At 43.2% G+C, this 17556-nt stretch overlaps 1 protein-coding gene across 4 annotated transcripts in view; it reads left to right on the top strand.

Moving 5' to 3' along the window:
- FBH1 (F-box DNA helicase 1) overlaps positions 1–16815 on the top strand; it is a 39938-nt gene extending 23123 nt beyond the window's left edge. For all 4 annotated transcript variants that reach the window (XM_042468717.1, XM_042468718.1, XM_042468719.1 and 1 more), the window contains 5 exons: positions 4108–4302; positions 8008–8133; positions 12435–12541; positions 13554–13685; positions 14705–16815. In XM_042468717.1, the coding sequence (XP_042324651.1) occupies positions 4108–4302; positions 8008–8133; positions 12435–12541; positions 13554–13685; positions 14705–14875 (731 nt within the window). In that variant the 3' untranslated portion in view covers positions 14876–16815. The remainder of the gene's footprint in view (positions 1–4107; positions 4303–8007; positions 8134–12434; positions 12542–13553; positions 13686–14704) is intronic.
- Positions 16816–17556: the final 741 nt, after the last annotated feature.

Below are 17556 nucleotides of genomic sequence, written 5' to 3' on the forward strand. Positions count from 1 at the left end.
GCCCAGAGCCATTGCACCCAGTTGTGATACTGTATTTCAAAGTCATTAGCCTCAGACCTAAACAACCTGCAATTACTCATTTTAATAAATTGCAAAGTCAGTGGGTGACTTTGCGGGACTGTAGCCAAACTGCAGATATCGAGAAAGGAGGGGGGTGTATCTGCCTCTTTGTAGCAGAAATTGAATCCCAAGGTGTGAAGTGGAAGGCTTTCTCAGCTGGCATCCATAGTTTTTTGTAGCTTTGGGGGGGTATTAGGCCATGTTCTAGAAGATTTTTTTCCAGACGTTTCAGCAGCAGCTGTGGCTGGCTTCTTCAGGGAATGTTGGCCTGGAAGAGAGTGGGGTATATATACTGTTGGTTGATGGGAAGCAATTTGCATGTGTATTATTGAATGACAAGGTCTCAGGGTGTCTCTTTAATTAATGATCCATTGTTTGCTGGGAAATCTTCCTCACTCACCCTGAGTGGTTTTCATTTCATTTGCAACAGGAAAATCCACGGGCAGAGGTAATTTGTACCTCCACTTTGTCATGGATGGATCATTTCCTGGTTAAGATTGTACTAAAGGCCACCATTCATAACCCCCCCCCTCGGGGGTGGTGGTCCTATTAGAATGGTCCGCCCTCGAAGGCTAATGGAACCCAAAAGGTTCCAGGAAGCCTTAGAGGGTGCAATGGCTGGTAACGTCAGCAAATCTGTCGAAGCCTTGGTGTCCACCTGGAACCACGATCTCACAAAGGCTATCGACACAATCACTCCCAAGCGTCCTTTTCAGCCCGCTTTGAATAGAAATCCTTGGTATACTGAAGATCTTAGAAGGATGAAGTGGGCTGTACAACGACTAGAGCGCCGCTGGCGAAAGACTCAATCCCTATCCGACAAGACACGTCATAGGACTTCACTTAAAGCCTATTGAGTGGCAATAAATGCAGCAAAGAAATCTTTCTTTTCTGCATCTATTGCATCTGCAAAGTCTCATCTGGCAGAGCTTTTCAAGATGGTTAGGAAGTTAACTCAGACTCCTTCCACCTTGAGTTAACTTCCTAACCACCTTGAATCCATTATTACAACCTACGGAGGCCTGCTGTGATATTTTCAACGGTTACTTCACAGATAAAATCTCTCGGATAAGGGCCAACTTAGACGCCAGCCTTAACACAGAAATGTCTAGAGAGGTGTCCAGCGACTCTGTTAATGAGATTCCTTTGGATCACTTTCAGTCTCTGAGTACTGATGACGTAGACAAGCTGCTTGCTAAGGTCAAAAAGGCCACCTGCCCTCTTGACCTCTGCCCTTCATGGCTGGCCATCCAGGGAGGGGAGGCAACTATGAGTTTGTTAAGATCTATAATTAATGCCTCCCTCAGGGAAGGTGGTTTTCCAGCCAGTTTAAAACTGGCTGTGATTAAACCTATTCTTAAAATGCCTTCCCTTGATCTCCTGGAAAAATCTAACTATCAGCCCATATCTCTCCTTCCGTTTTTGGGCAAGGTGATTGAGAGGGCAGTTGCCAACCAACTCCAAGCAGTCTTGGATGACATCAATTATCTTGATCCATTTCAAACTGGCTTCAGGTCGGGATACGGAGTCGAGACCGCCATGGTCGCCTTGTTCGATGATCTCCATCTGTGCATCGACAGGGGAAGTGTGGCCCTGTTGGTGCTCTTGGACCTCTCAGCGGCCTTTGATACCATAGACCATGGTATCCTTCTGGAACGCTTGAGAGGGTTAGGAATCGGGGGCACTGCTTTTCAGTGGTTCCGGTCCTATCTCTTGGGTAGGTTCCAGATGGTGTCGCTTGGCAACAGTTGCTCGGCCAAGAGGGAACTCAGATCAGGTGTCCCTCAAGGCATGATACTGTCTCCAATGCTATTCAACATTTACATGAAGCCGTTGGGTGAGATCATCCAGAGACATGGGACGGGGTGTTATCAATATTTTGATGACACCCAAATTTGCTTCTCCATGTCTCGGACTGCTTCGGTGACCAAGCTGAGAGGCACTGAACCAGTGGTTTGTGGGCCTGACAAGATGTCTCGGGAGGTGTGCTGTTTCCCTGGAGCAAAGATCCGTAATGTGATAGAGAGGCTGACAAGACTTGTCAAGCCTACTGACCATTAGCCCTTTCTTTTGGTTCATGTGGGAACCAATGATACTGCAAGGCATAGCCTTCAGAATATCATAAGGGATTATGAGGCTTTGGATAGGAAGTTGAAAGAGGTGGATGCACAGGTTGTCATCTCCTCTCTTCTCCCAGTTGAAGGGCATGGGCCAGGAAGGGAGAAGAAAATAGCGGATGTAAACAACTGGGCTCCGTAGATGTTGTCAACGAGCACGGTTTTGGATTCTTGGACCATGGGCTGCAGTTCCATGAGGAGGAACTTCTGGCAAGTGATGGGTTGCATCTCACACCAGTTGGCAAAAACATTTTTGCCAACAGTCTCAAGAATTTGATCAGGAGGGCTTTAAACTGAATTATATGGGGGAGGGAGACAGTATTCTGGAAGGCAAAAGGGCTGGAGAAGATAGTCAAACTGACAGAGAGGGAACAAGACAAACAGTGCAAGGACCCAACAGTGGGAGGCAAAAGAACTTGCACAGGCAGCAAGGAAAGGGAACACATGGTCTTAGATGCCTCTACACTAATGCACAGAGCATGGGAAATAAGCAAGATGAACTTCAACTCCTAGCACAACGAAGCAAATATGATATAATAGGCATCACTGAAACCTGGTGGGATGAGTCTCATGATTGGAATGTGGAAATAGGGGGCTATAACCTTTTCAAGAGGAACAGGTCAAACAGGAAAGGAGGAAGAATAGCCCTATATGTCAGGGACATTTACACCAGTGAAGAGATCCAGGACATCAATCCTGGAAGCCAAGTGGAGAGCATCTGGATAAAAATTAAAGGGCAGGGAAACAACAAGGATGTTATGGTGGGAGTCTACTACAGACCCCCAAGTCAGAAGGAGGAATTGGATGATGCCTTTCTAGAACAGATGACCACACATTCAGAAAAGAGAGATGTAGTAGTGATGGGTGACTTCAACTACCCTGATATTTGTTGGAAGTCAAACTCAGCCAAATCCTCAAGGCCTAGTAAATTCCTCACTTGCCTTGGAGACAATTTCATTGTCCAAAAGGTGGAAGAAGCAACAAGGGGGTCAGCTATGTTAGATCTGATCCTAACCAACAAGGATGACTTGGTTAATGAAGTGCACGTGGTGGGATCCTTAGGTGAAAGTGACGACGTTCTCCTGGAGTTTGTTATACAGTGGAAAGGAGAAGCCAGACATAGTCAGACACGCATTCTAGACTTCAGGAGAGCAAATTTCAGTAAACTTAGAGAAATACTGGGGGCGATCCCATGGTCAGGAATACTAAAAGAGAAGGGAGTTCAAGATGGATGGGAGTTTCTCAAAAGGGAGATACTGAAGCCACAAATTAAAACAGTTCCAGTGAGAAAGAAAAATGGGAGGTGTTGCAAGAACCCAGGATGGATGACCAAGGAACTTTCAGCTCAGCTAAATTTTAAACGGAACATGTATAAGAAATGGAAAAATGGGGAAATCACCAAAGAGGAATTCAAACAAATAGCTAGCATGTGTAGAGATAAGGTCAGAAAAGCTAAAGCACAGAATGAACTCAGGCTTGCTAGAGAGGTTAAGAACAACAAAAAGGGGTTTTTTGGATATGTCCGCAGCAAAAGGAAGAAGAAGGAAACGGTAGGGCCACTGCGTGGAGAAGATGGCAAAATGCTAATAGAAGACAGAGAAAAGACAGAATTACTCAATACATTCTTTGCCTCAGTCTTCTCAGAAAAGGAAAAGGATGCTCAACCTTAGGATAATGGAGCAGAGGACAGAATAGGGGAATTTCAGCACAGAATAAGTAAAGAGATAGTAGAAGAATACCTTGTAAATCTAAATGAATTTAAGTCTCCAGGACCAGATGAGCTACATCCAAGGGTATTAAAAGAACTGGCAAATGTAATATCGGAGCCATTGGCAATAATATTTGAGAGCTAAGAGTGACATAAGGCTACTGTCTTGGCTTGTGAAACTTAGTTCTGCCTTTGCTGTGTTCCCTGTCTAAATCTTCCCAGTGAAGCTCGAGGTGAGGGATTCTTTTCTCAAAAATTGGGTCGGGAAGGACTTCTTCAGCCTCAAGGACTATGCAGTCAAGGCAGAAGACAAGCAGATGGAGAGAAGGATCGCCATCGTGGAGAAATACAGAGACCAAATTCCGGAGCTGTTGGAGAGGATAACCCAGCATCACGTGCTCAGTCCAGAGACAGCAGGTAATGGGAACATTAGACCTCTCCCCTAACCCCCAATTAAAAAAAACAACCCATAAAATTTATTAAAAGAGCCTTCTTACACCTCGCAGAAGCCGTAGGATGCAATTTTGCAATGTATTAGGGGCTCCTGGGCTGTTTTAAATACAGGAGAGGCCTTTTTTCAATCAACAATCAATCATTCAATCAGTCACTGAACAACTTCCTAGTGGAAACAGTGCCTTTCCTGGTCTGAAAATAGGGCAGGGAAGGGGCCAACCTATACTCTCTGACTGTCCCAATTTGGCAGGGATAGGTCCAGTTAACGCTCTGTCATCCCACTTTTTCAGCTCACGTGACCATCCCCCAAAAATGCATATTCTCTGTAGACATTTCTAGGTCCTTCAGTGGTCAACATCCAGCCCAGGTATACCATAGAATCATGCTGGAGGACCTAGAAATGCCTAGAGGCATGCTCTCTCTAGGCATTTCTAAAGCCTCTATTGTGATTCTATGGTATACTTGGGCCAGAAGCTCAAGACAGCTTTCATTTCATTTTTTTAAAACAAGATTTGCTACTGTTTGTGAATTCCCCTGTCTGCAGTAGGCCTGGGAACATATTCCTTGTTGACCCATTGAACTTTTTAAATGCCCTAGTTTCTCCCTCCTTCACCACCTTTGTCTTTGGTTGACTTCAGCGAGGAGAGAAGAGAGGTGAAATCTATCCCTTCCCAGTAGGCAAAGGCAAACTGCTACAACCCCTCTTACCTTGTCTACTCTTCCTCACAAATAATGTTTGCCATATTGACTACACTCTGATCATGCTTGGCCACATGTGTCTCCATTTTCACCTGTGAAATGTTGGAGGGTATGCTGTCCAAACAAAAACACAGCCAAATTTCCCCCTGTGCATGTGGGGTTTGGTGTATGTATATGTGTGTGTGTGTACACAAAACAAAAATGGTAGGATGTTGCAGGTCCTCAAAAATGACCTTGGGGGTCACATGCTACCTATGTTTTCCCCAGTTCTATCCCTAGTTCTAAATGGAGATGCTGGGGATTGGACCTGGCATCTTCCACACGAAAAGCACTTGCTCTCTCCATTGAACTATCAATAGTCCACACAGGCTCTTGTCCCCTGCTTTTCTCACTTCAGTGCTGATCATAGAATCATAAGTTTGAAGAGACTCCAAGGGCCATCAAATCCAACCTCCTTCTGCCCTGCAGGAATACACAATCAAAATATCCCCAATAGATGGCCATCCAGCCTCTATTTAAAAACCTTCAAAGGAGACTCCAGTACACTCTGAAGCAACATTCTGCTGCCAAACAGCTCTTATCATCAGAAAGTCCTTCCTAATGTTTAAGTGGAATCTCTTTTCCTGTAGTTTGAATCCATTGCTCTGTGTCCTATTCTCTGGCACTCTTGTGCTTGAGCAGTGATTGAGGGGCAGGTAGACTGCTGCCTATCAAATAAATAATAAATAAAATAAAATAAAATATCAAAGCCCCTGATTTCAGGGCAACCCCCAACTGATGTACCTCCAGGTTTAGCCAAATGCAAGCTTTCAGTTGTGAGACTGCCTCTCCTGTCAGGCCCTAGCAAGCATAGCCAAAGCAGAGGAATGCTGGGAGTTGCAGTTCCATACCATCTAGAGGGACCATATTTCATATGTAAACCAGAAGCTATTGCATACTGTAATGAGAAACAGCTCCAAACAAGATAGGTGGCAACTTTTTTCCTTTGTCACATTAAGTATTTTGATATTGACTTGCATGGTTCCCTGCATTTACTAGTGCAGTTGATTCTTTTTAAGGTTTAGGAGAACTACTGTGCAAGTCTTGTTTCCCCATTATCTAGAAATCTCAGTTTTGTTCACAGGTATCTGCTAAATACATTACTTGGGTCAACATAGGTTTGTTTGCTCAAAATTTTAAAGCACTCGTGTGGTGTGAGTCATGTGTGAAATTCATCTCATGTACAAACTTACTAGGTGACCTGAACTAATATCTCACCTCTCCTTGCAGAAAGATTGAGGGGGTAGAAGCCTGAGGTGGCAAAGTGGGCTGTACCACTTCAAGCTGTAGGTTTAGGAATAGAAATTTTGAAGACTCCCCATATTTTTTTAAAGCTAAAAAAAGGAAGACAGGGAAGGGTTTTGGCAGCAGCTTTGTGTGTAACTGATTCATTTTAGCATAAGCTGTTATGGATTTCAACCTGCTTCTTCAGCTGCATTGATGAAGCTGATATCAAACTACAGGTCTTGATAAGATTAGTAGATGTCTACTTAGGGTTGCCATACTGAAAACTAGAAAGGGTTCTTGTCCTTTCAATGATTGGGTAGAAGAGATTGTTTCTGCAGGTATTGTTTGTTAAACAACCAGCTAGCAAGCAACCCCTCTTGACATTACCTTTTCTGCACAACCACGGAAGGTATAGGAGGCCTCCCCAGTTTTCAATTCTATTTCCGCTCCATCCAACAAACTTTGTTACAGATTGAGTATTCCTTATCCGAAATACTTGAAACAAGAAGTGTTCTGTATTTTGGAATTTTGGGGGTTTGTGGTTTTTTTTGAATACCTGTAATGCATAATGCTGGAGTGACATTGAGAATCTGAAATGGTGGAAGGTGTGGATTCCTGCCATTTCTCTCCAGCCGTGTCTCCCCAGCTCATCTCTCTTCAACCATGTCTCCAGCTGTGTAATGCAGTACAGAAATGTACAATGTTTACTCAACCTGTAGTATATCTGTCTGCCTGTCCTAGTTAATATTAGTACAACTGCATTAATTCTTCATGTAAGACGTTGTTGGAAAAGGTACATCTCCAAAAGCCTTTAGTGCAGAGGTAGGCAACTCTCACAGGATACTGGCCTCCCAAGGTAAAATAAGAAAGCTGTAATATCCCCACAGTTTTTAAAAAAACATTCCGTAGATGTAGATGCCATCCTACTTCTGCTAGGGTTTATAGGGATATTTTTGCTCCTTCTCCAGGAGAGACCTTTTTTTCATCACAAGAATTGACTGGGGATTCACTCCTCATTCTTAAAAAAGGTATTTCCTAGGTCTAAATGAGGGGGGGGGGGTAAAATAAGTGGTGAAATTGCCCCCATGTACCCTGGAGGGTGTATGAAAGTATTTGGGGACTGAGAAAACAATTGAAGAATTTTTTCTTTTGATCTCTGGGTGGCCACATGTGGCTTATGGGCTACATTTTGCCCACATCCCTGCTTTAGTAATACAGTGGACCCTTGTTATACGCTGGTGTTTGGTTCCAAGATCCCCCGTGTATAACAAAATCTGTGTATGCTCAAGTCCCATTAAATATAATGGCAGAGCAAAACGGTGTCCCTTATAAAAAATGGAAAATGAAGGTTTGATCATTGAAATTTATCCTTTTTTGGAACATTTTCAAACCGTGTATGCTTGAATCCGTGTATAACAACTCTGTGTATAAGAAGGGCTGACTGTACAGTCTGCATGTGCTGCTGCTTCTCCCCAGCTGCTATATTAATGTGGCAATAATTCTGTCCTGCCTTGCTGAGCCCGTTTCCCATGATTCCTAGGATCATTTATAATGGATAGGACCATTTGGTCCTCCAGATGATGTTGGACTGCAACTCCCATCATCCCTAATGTATACAGCCAATAGTAGCAGTGATGAGAGGTCTATGAACTGCTTTGAAATGCACTCTTGAAAATGCCCCCTGCTCTCCTTTGTGTGCTACAGATTACGTCCTGGGAACCGTCCATAAGGCCAAAGGCTTGGAGTTTGACATCGTCCAAGTGGCGAATGACTTTGTGAACGTCCCTGTTCCACGGCATAACCTCTCGAGGCTGCCCATGTTTCGTATTGGTAAGAAAAAATTCCCATCCTCATTGTATCCATTGCTAGAGATTTTGCGTTGATCCTTTTTGTAAGTGGGGCCTCTGTTACAAGCAGATGGGTTATGGAGTCCTTGTTGGCTTCATGGCCAAATGTTAACCACTAGATCAACAGTAGAATAATGGTTAGTTTGTATTAGTAACATTGATATTTTTTGCATCCGCCTTAGCAAATTGCGGAAAAGGAGGAAGGCTGAGATTAGACTGGAAGAGTGAATTTTGTTCTTCCGTTTTACTATAATTTTTATTCCACTTCGTACCATCATATCCAAACAAAAATCAAATTGTAAAATCTTACAAAGCATACAAGTGTCAATAATCATAATTGTACAGCTTATCTGAAATGTTTCTTTAACATTCCAATCAAGATTATAGAGACTCTTCTTTGTGCCACTGCCTGGTTAAATCAATCATTTGTTTGTTCTTCCTCTAGTCCTGCCAGTTCTTCAGCTTTTACCCAAATAGAACTTTATGTAGCATCCATATTTCTCCTTATTGTCTATAATTTAACCTAAATTCTGTTTGCTAACTTTTAACAAAGGATGGAAGAGTGACCCTTGTACTCTTTAATTTTTTTCCCTTTGCTTTGGCATTATATAACTCTCAGGAATCCATTTTTCATTGGCATGGAGAAGATGCAACCCAACCCAGGTGCCCCATATAGCCAGCAATAAGGATTTTGATCATCATTTTAACAGTTTCTCATTGGCTATTGGCTGGATCCTGTCGGCAAAAGGGCTGGAATGCTTCTCCGCTATGTACCATCAGTTGCCTCATTTACCACCAGTAAAGCTTATCTTTACAGCAGTAACACGTACCGGTGTTTGGCACCAAACAACATCTTGGGGAGGCCTGGAACAGCACACAATTCCAGAAGAGAACATCCTTAGAGCCACACAGTTCCCTTCTTACCTTGCCACAAGAAAGTGCTACAATGACATTTGTACTACTACTACTACTACTATTACTACTACTACTAATAATAATAATATTTTTTTATTTTTACCCCGCCTTTCCATAAATATGATCAAGGCGGCTTACAAAATTTAAAACATTACAATACAAGATAAAAATTCTATATAAAAGTTAAAAGCATTACTACAAAGAACAGGAACAGGAAATCAATAAAATACACATGTCAAGGGCAAAGAGAAGGAGAAATTAATTTACAACGGTCCGGGGTCAAAAGGGAAAAATAAGGGGCAGGAAAATAAACAATTTAACTACGGTGGGAAGGCCAACCGAAATAGATACGTTTTCAATTTTTTCTTGAAAATAACTAGTGAGGCGGCGGAGCAAAGCTCTACGGGGAGCTTGTTCCAAAGTGAAGAGGCAGCAATGGCAAAAGCCCTCTGTGAGGTCCGTGCAAGGTTTGACCTAGGGACCTCCAAAAAATTTGTCCCGGATGTTCTGAGTGTGTGGGGCGGATTATATGGGGATATACTAAGACCCAACCAGGGAGAAATTGCACCTTCCCTTCCTTCTTTGGAGCAGACTTTCAATGGAGCTTTGCTTTCAAGCCCAGAAGTGTGCTACCAGGGTAGCCTTTGTTAGAAAAGGCAAAGGTTGTCAGGTGTATACTTGCAAAGCTTGACAATTTTTGCTTTTGGGCAACTATGTTTCCCTGCATGCCTCATCCATCATAGCCATGGTGGCTGAAGGGTTTGTGGGGTTTCCATCAACCCCTCAACCAGGTTTCAGAAGTTACTAGTAAAGATTGGTCAGCTAGAATTGTCTGCCCACTACATCACAAAAGTATACACATTGCTTTTCCAGATTACGTATCAGCACAGGGAACTGCCTCATCTTGAGTCAGATCTTTGGTCTAGCTAGCCTAGAACTATCAATGTGGGGCTTGTTTACACCATTAAAATACTCTTCTTTTGAATCAAATAGATTTTGTGTTCTGGCCACACTGAATTTGGAGGAAATCAACCTTTTTTGGGTGAGAAGCTCCTGAAAAACTCAGTAAACTCTGCTGAAAAAGGATTAATGGTTTTTACCAGAGTATCTGCAGGGATGCGCATTGTCCATCTGCTTTGCATGGATTCGTATGATTGAGCATTTTTGGCTGAGGGAGTGCATATAGATGCAGATTTGTGTAAGACAGTTAAACATCATTGTGAGTGTACAAAAATCTGCAGCAATTTGCATCACACAATTAAGTGTAGACTAGCCTTGGACTGGCAGCAACAGCAGCTCTCTAGTGTTTGAGGCTAGAGTTTTTTCTTTGCCTTACCTTATATTCCACAGTGGTCTCCTAAGCTTCTCAAATCAGATGACATTCAGTATGTTCTGGGTGCTACGATGATCTTGATGGTGTATGGCACAATCTGTGCTTCATGGATCATAAAAAATACAGCAACAGCCTCCTTATCTATAGGCCATAAAAGTATTCAGTGGCTCATTTTACCTTGAGCAGTAGCAGTACCAGGTTTCTAGCTTCTCTGTACCGGGCACATAGCACTGTTTTTCAATGATTTACATTTTGCCGCTGGGTTATGATGAACAAAGGTCCCTCTGCCATCTGGTCAGCAATGTATTAGTACTCCAAAGGCCGATAATAAAGATTGGTCTGCACACAACAGATTGTAATAACATGGTAGGAGGTTTCATCTATTGCTATCTGCTATCCTAGTTTTAGAAAGGGACCACAGCTAGAGGTTATCCCTGCGTTCAAAAAGTATGACCTACTGTCACTGGAGTGGCAGTGTGGCTTACTGCTTTGAGTGTTGGACTACAGTTCTGGAGGCCAGGGTGCGAACCCCTACTCAATTATGAAACTCACTGAGTGACAAAGGCAGATGCTCTCACCCTTCAGAAAGCCCTGTGATGTGTTCACCTTAGGATTGCCATAAGTCAGAAACGAGTTGAGGGCACACTACAACAACAAACACTAAGGCAGGGGTGGGAATTGTGTGGATCATGGGCTGTATGTGGCCTTTGCAACCCTTGGACCTCCACAGCCTTCCAACATGGCTTAAAACAGCCTGCGGGGGTGTCATTTTGCCTGATAGGGAGCCCTGGTGGTGCAATGATTAAATGCTGGTACTGCAGCTCCAAGGTTTTGAGTTCGATCCTGGGGCTCCAAGGTTGGCTCAGCCTTCCATCCTATTGTAGGATGGTAAAATGAGTACCCAGCTGGTTGGGGACAATTGGCTTAGATTATAAACTGCTTAGAGAGTGTTGAGGTCACTATTAAGTGGTATAGAAATTAAGTCCGCCTTACTCCTGGTTATGTCTTTCTTTGGTCATTGCTGAGGTTGGTACTCTTCCATCCTCCACATTGACCAGAGGCCATCATTCTTGGACTTGCTGTTTAGCCCCTGTGCTCCCTCATGGCCAATCTGGTGGAGAGCGGTGGGGACTTGGAGAAGCATCTGGCTGTATTCCTGTAGCCAGATGCAGAAAGATGGCTATCTATTGAGACCTCGGAAGGACCATGGGGAAGCTCAGTGGATGATTTCATCAGTCCGGGTCTAGTTATGGGAACATAGCCAGACACTTACCATCTCTCCCATACACTCTACCAACCACTGAATGACAGATGGTGGGGAAAGTGGTTATATGGTGAGTGTGGGGAAGGGAGTGAGAGGAGAGATGTAACATAATTTCACTTGTGGAACTATTCCGATATGCTCTGCCATACATGAAGTTATCCAAAGTGTCTAAATGTGACTGGAAGTAACTCCCAGCTGCCTAAAATGTCACTGCCACCCCTATCTTTGTGGCCCATCAATGGGAAAGACCTCTGTGTTGAGATCTTTGAGAATCTGCCAGCAAGAGTATTTAGTACTGGTCAGTACTGGTCATCAGCCTAAATGTAATGTTGTTACTCACTAAAGTAGACCAGTGGAACTTCTGTAAATCCCATTGCTTCAATGGGTTTACTTCAGTTGGGGTAACAGTTGGACTGAGACCACAGCTGCTGATGCAGGGATAGAAGAGACATTTTTGGGGTCTGTGTTTCCGTATATATGCCCCATATCACATCTCCTGAAACTAAAGTACTTCATGGCTTTGGAAATCATAGAAACATAGAGCTGGAAGGAAACACATGGGTCATCCAGTTCAACCCCCTGCCATGCAGGAATATGTCACTAAAGAACTACTAAAAGATGGCCAATGAACTGCTGTTTAAAGATCTCCAAAGAAGGGGGATTCATCATCCTTGGAGGCAGTCTATTCCACTCCCGAACAACCAAACCACCTTTTCCCTCCAACTTCTGATCTCTCTCCTCCTCTTTTGCTTTTTTGCCCTGCTCCTTCTAGATGCTGTCCCTGATGATGAATGGAACCTACTGTATGTCGCTGTCACCCGTGCCAAAAAGCAGCTCATCCTGCCCAAATTTCTAACCCATCTCTTGACAATGGCTGGAGTGAGTTCAAGCTTTCCCTTACAGGGTTGTTGGATGAAGGCAAGAGACACTTGGAGGAGCTGGACCTCCCATCCAAGTGTGCTCATTAAAGTGGAAGGCAGTGGGGAAAGAGGAAGACCATGTTATAGGTGGATTATCTCCATCAAGGGAGCCATGGCCCTGAGTTGGCAAGACATGTACACCAGGTTGTGAGTGCCAGTGGAAATATAAATGTTTCAGATGTTTATAACAAGAGTACTCTCCTGGTAGATGAATATGGAGATCTGAGAATGGAGAGAATAATTTTGGGCATCTGCTTTTAGGGTAATCCCAGTTTTAAGATGTAAGCCTGAGGGCAGGGAACCGTCTAATTAAAAAGATTGTATGTACAGCGTTGTGTGTACATTTACAGCGCTTTATAAATAAAGGTTAATAATAAGAGTCTGGCTTACACTGAGTCAGATCATTGATTGACCTAACCCAATAATGTCAGACCTTATGGGTAGCTATGGCTGTATCTTTAGGGAAGATTCTTTTTTAATACTACCATGAAATTCCTGGTATTATTACTATTAAAGTGATCTCCCATCCAAGTACCAAGTCTTCAGTCCTGCTTAGCTTCTGAAATGAGACCAGATCAAGACAGTGTGTTCAAGTCTGCACATTAACCAAAGCCAAGTAAAAGCAGCCCTTGTTTTTTGCAGTAAATAAATACAGTATTTATTTTATTTTATTTTGACACAATCTGCTCTAAAAGCACGATCGAAGCACAGTGTCTGAAACATGAAAGAACCCCCAGCATGACTGTCTGTGCAAGGATCAACTTTCCCCAACCCATAGTTCTCCAGATATGATGGACTACATCCCCCATCATCCCCACAGGCTGGGACATCTGGAAGTTGGGAAGACCATATTAGGTTGTCAGTGTGTGGACTGTCAGGTGTTCCAGACATCTTACCCCGCAAACAGGTTTCTTGTCAAAGCTGTCTTGCCTAGTTCCAACGTTAACCATTTATCTTCTCTTCCACTCCAGGAGTACTATTTACGGCCCGAGTTAACAAGCAATGTCTGCAAAGATGGGCAGGTCATGTGCTCAGTGCAGGGTTGCTCTAACACCATACCTCCTGAATCGTTCTTAACCATGAAGAAAATGCCTTTTGTTTATGTATGTATTCCTTTTACTTCACTTGAGCACTGAGAGCTATTTGCAGATAAATCAGGATTTCTCTTTCCTCTCCAAGAGAGAGTGAGAATGGACCCTGGAGTCTCAGAAGTTACTCACTCCAAATCTATATATGTAGTCCTGGGAGACCATGTTGGAAATGGGAATATCAGAATCCCTCAGATGTTTTAACGTAGGTTTAGAAAAAATGCTTTGAGTACTTTTAGCATGTTAATACTGGATGATGGGATGTGCTGTAATGGGTTATTGATGATGTAGGTTGCCTACATTAATTGAACTGGTTAAGGAGCAGTTGTGTGGGGAGGAGAGATTGTGCTGGGAGCTTTAAGGCCAGTCTTGAGAGAACGGCTGGTACGGAGTTGGAAGGGAATGATGGCCTGGGAATGATGAAATGTGAGGGTGTTTAGTTCTAAGGGTAAATGGGGTGCAAGCCTTCCCAAAGTTTGAATTGTTAGGTGCTTTATTATTATTTATACTGTATTATTATACAGTTGGCCTTCAACATCCACAGATTCTGTGTCTAACCATACACGGATTGAAAATATATAAAATCCTAAAAGCAAATCTTGATTCTGCCCATTTTATATAAGAGGCATCATTTTACCATGCCATTGTATTTTATAGGACTTGAGTATCTACAGATATTGGTATCCAAAGAAAGGACTTGAATCCAAACCCCAGCAGATACCAAGGGCCCTAACATGAGTCCTAATAACATGAGTCTGCTGTGATCATCTTTCGTTTCGGGATAAAGTGTTCATGTTTTAGTACTGAATCTTGGATTTCTGACCTGATCCTGTACATAACAGGGACTAACTATGTGTTCCTGTGCACAATATGATGTGATCCTGTACATAATGGACTAAAAGGCCTGGTCCTTCCCACCCCAGCACCAAACAGATGGGGAGGGGGGAGTTAATCTGCAGAGCCCTGCCAACAATTAGTAACAATTATTATTGTTCTACATAACCTTATCTTTGTTCTATTTTTTTCCTTAACAGAGCGATGGCACCAGAGAACCCGAGGGCATCCTTTGCCCCGCCTGCGTGGAGATTCGCCTGGGACCCCTGGCATGGTTGACCGTTTCCCCCGAAGTGGTGCAAGCCATGGGACCCACGGAAGAAGTCTTTGAGGTTCCACAAAGGATGCAGTTCCTCTTGGAGTGGTTTTGAATGAGAGGAAGACCCACCAGGAGTGGTTCTGATTAGAAATGAGGGATGTTTTTCAAAGCAATTTTTAAAAAGAAACAAATTACAAGAAAAAATGTTGAGAATATATTTTTGTAAAAACAAACAAACAAACCACCTTTCTTCTGGAGAACATTGTTACTGCGATCTAGGAAAAGAGAACAGCCAGAGAAGAGCCTTCTGCAGAAAATTCTTCCTGGATTGGCAGACCTTTTTGCAGTGTATCAGGGACAGAAAAGTGTAGTTTGCCCCCCTTTTCACAAAATCAGACAGAAAGCACCCCATTAGGACTTCCATTTACATCTGAAGAACTAATTTTGGAGTGGCCGGATTCCTTTCCACAATCCCCCGTGAGCTGGATTCCTTACCCACCAACCCTTTTGCCCATAGGACACAACACTCCCTGGTGTCACTGGCTCCCCGTCCAATGGTTGGACTGGAATTTTTCCTGGCTTTGGCAGGGTAATAAATCCAAATACATTCCACTGACATTTTGGGATCTAGCAGAATTGAATTTAACAACACCTGAAACGCCAGCCTAGTGTGCTTTGCCCTCACTGTGGGGGAAAGGAAGAAGAGAATGCAAATCCCCAGATATGGAAATCTTCCCCTGTTTTACCTCGCCCTTAGATTAGGGCGAGCCTTCAGGTAAGGATGACTCCACTGCAGGGAGGAGAGTTGCCCTCAGGGATGCCAAATCTAAGGAGCAAGGTCAGCCCACAAACCTCTGGTTCCCTGCTCCAGATTTTCCCATCCAGTGTGCCTCTTGTACCACATCCATAGGTAGAACTGGATGGAGATAGGATTGAAGCAGAAGCAAAGACCAACTTGCTGCTCAGCTCCAATTGTTGTAAGTTCAGGTGATGAAGGCAGGCAGGATCCATGGGGACGAAGAAGAATGGCTGTTGTTCCGAGTTCCTCCTCTGGCTCATTGTAGAGAATTGCTTGCTCAAGTCATCTCACAAGAGTGTACTGCTGCTTTTGCAGCTTCCTGCGAATGTTAGACATCTGGAAGGGACTTTGGAAGAAAGACCTATTTAAAATAAAAAGCTGGCCAGCTCCTGCTCAGAGATGTGGCTCTGGGAGGTCAGATAGGCCAGCCATCTTGACATTAGGACATTGCTCTCCAAAGTGATTCTGCGGGTCCACAATGTTTACCTATGGATTACCCTTATTTGAAGAATGGCTGGGGCAATGGGGTGCTTGCACAACCTTTTATGACAATATTAGTTTCCAGATGTGGTCCTTAGCGCCACCCCCCCCCCCCCTCAGAAAAAGCGGTATTTAGAGGGCAACAGCACACTGATAAACCCATGATGTAGCCTTGTTTTGCTTCATTCTCCCCTGAAATGTTAAAACTGGGGAAACATTACTATGAGGGACTACAGTTCCCAGAACTGGTCAAGCCACCTGGAGATGCTGGGAGTGGTAGTCTGGAGATTCTGTTGGGTTCCTGTGCTGGGAATACAATAATGTTTTACTAAATCTTTTCAGACTTTATTTTCATTTGGGACTTGCATTACTAAACACTTGTCAGAACAAAAAAAGTATTACCTTTGCATTTAAATTTCGATGCCGTGGAATAGCTTCACATATTCCTGCCGTACCGGGTTTGTTTTCATCCTCAGAGATGTGGGATTTCCCCCTCTTTTTGGCATTTTGCCAGGGTGCACCCCCCCCATCCCAGTATAAACCAGTTTCCCGATGTCAGGCAGGGGCTAGACCCCTTGTTCCTTTACAGTATTACTTTTCTTTTTGTGTCTTCCTTTGCATATCAGAAATGAAAGATTTATTTTAGCCACTTTTAAAACAAAAAAATCAATTTATTTTTAAACTTCAGAATTGTTTTTAATCCCAAACAGTGCTGTTTTTCTGGGTGAATTTTGTGAGATGCCTATTTTGCAATAAACAAATTTTGCTTATAAGCTGTGGAGCTGGTCTGTGAATTGAAGTGCATCAGGTTGAAGTCGTACCTTTGTTTTAAAAAAGTGAGTTTCTACACCAAAGAAGCTCAAAGGCTGTACCTTAAAGTAATGGAGCCATGTAAACCCAAGTCACACTCTCAGCTTCAGAGGTTGGCAATGGCAAACTCTCTCTGAAGAAACCTGCCAAGAAAACCCCATGATAAGTTCGCTTTAGGGTTGCTATGAGTTGGAAGCAACTTGAAGGCACACAACAACAGACTATGAGTGTGTTAGAGACGCTTGTAAACTGGATTTCTTTGCTTATCTAGAGCAAGATCAGAATCAGACCTGGTTGACTGCAAAGAAATATTCATACATTTTAAGCAAGTTTATTGGCTTCTATCCCTCTTTATTGCCAATACTGTACTGTATATTTATATGGTGATATAACTCTTGGCAATAAAGAGGGATAGATAGGTTCTGGCTCCAGCCTGCATCAGAATCTATACTACTTGTCTTTGGATCTGAAAGGCATTGGGACTCATGGTGGGTTTCCTTGGCAGAGTAGGGATTTGAACTCTGGTCTCCCAGAGTCCTAGTCCAATACTCAAATCACTATTTTTCTCTGGCTCTCACATTGAACAGTACACATTATAATATTATTTGGGGTAAATGGCTATGAACCCCTATGAAATTCTTTAATGTAGGCACTCAGTTTTGTATTACAAGGGGGGAAAAGCACCCACTTAAACTGTATGAAGA

The sequence above is a fragment of the Sceloporus undulatus genome, chromosome 5 (assembly GCF_019175285.1).
Source record: "Sceloporus undulatus isolate JIND9_A2432 ecotype Alabama chromosome 5, SceUnd_v1.1, whole genome shotgun sequence".
NCBI classification, from domain to species: domain Eukaryota; kingdom Metazoa; phylum Chordata; class Lepidosauria; order Squamata; family Phrynosomatidae; genus Sceloporus; species Sceloporus undulatus.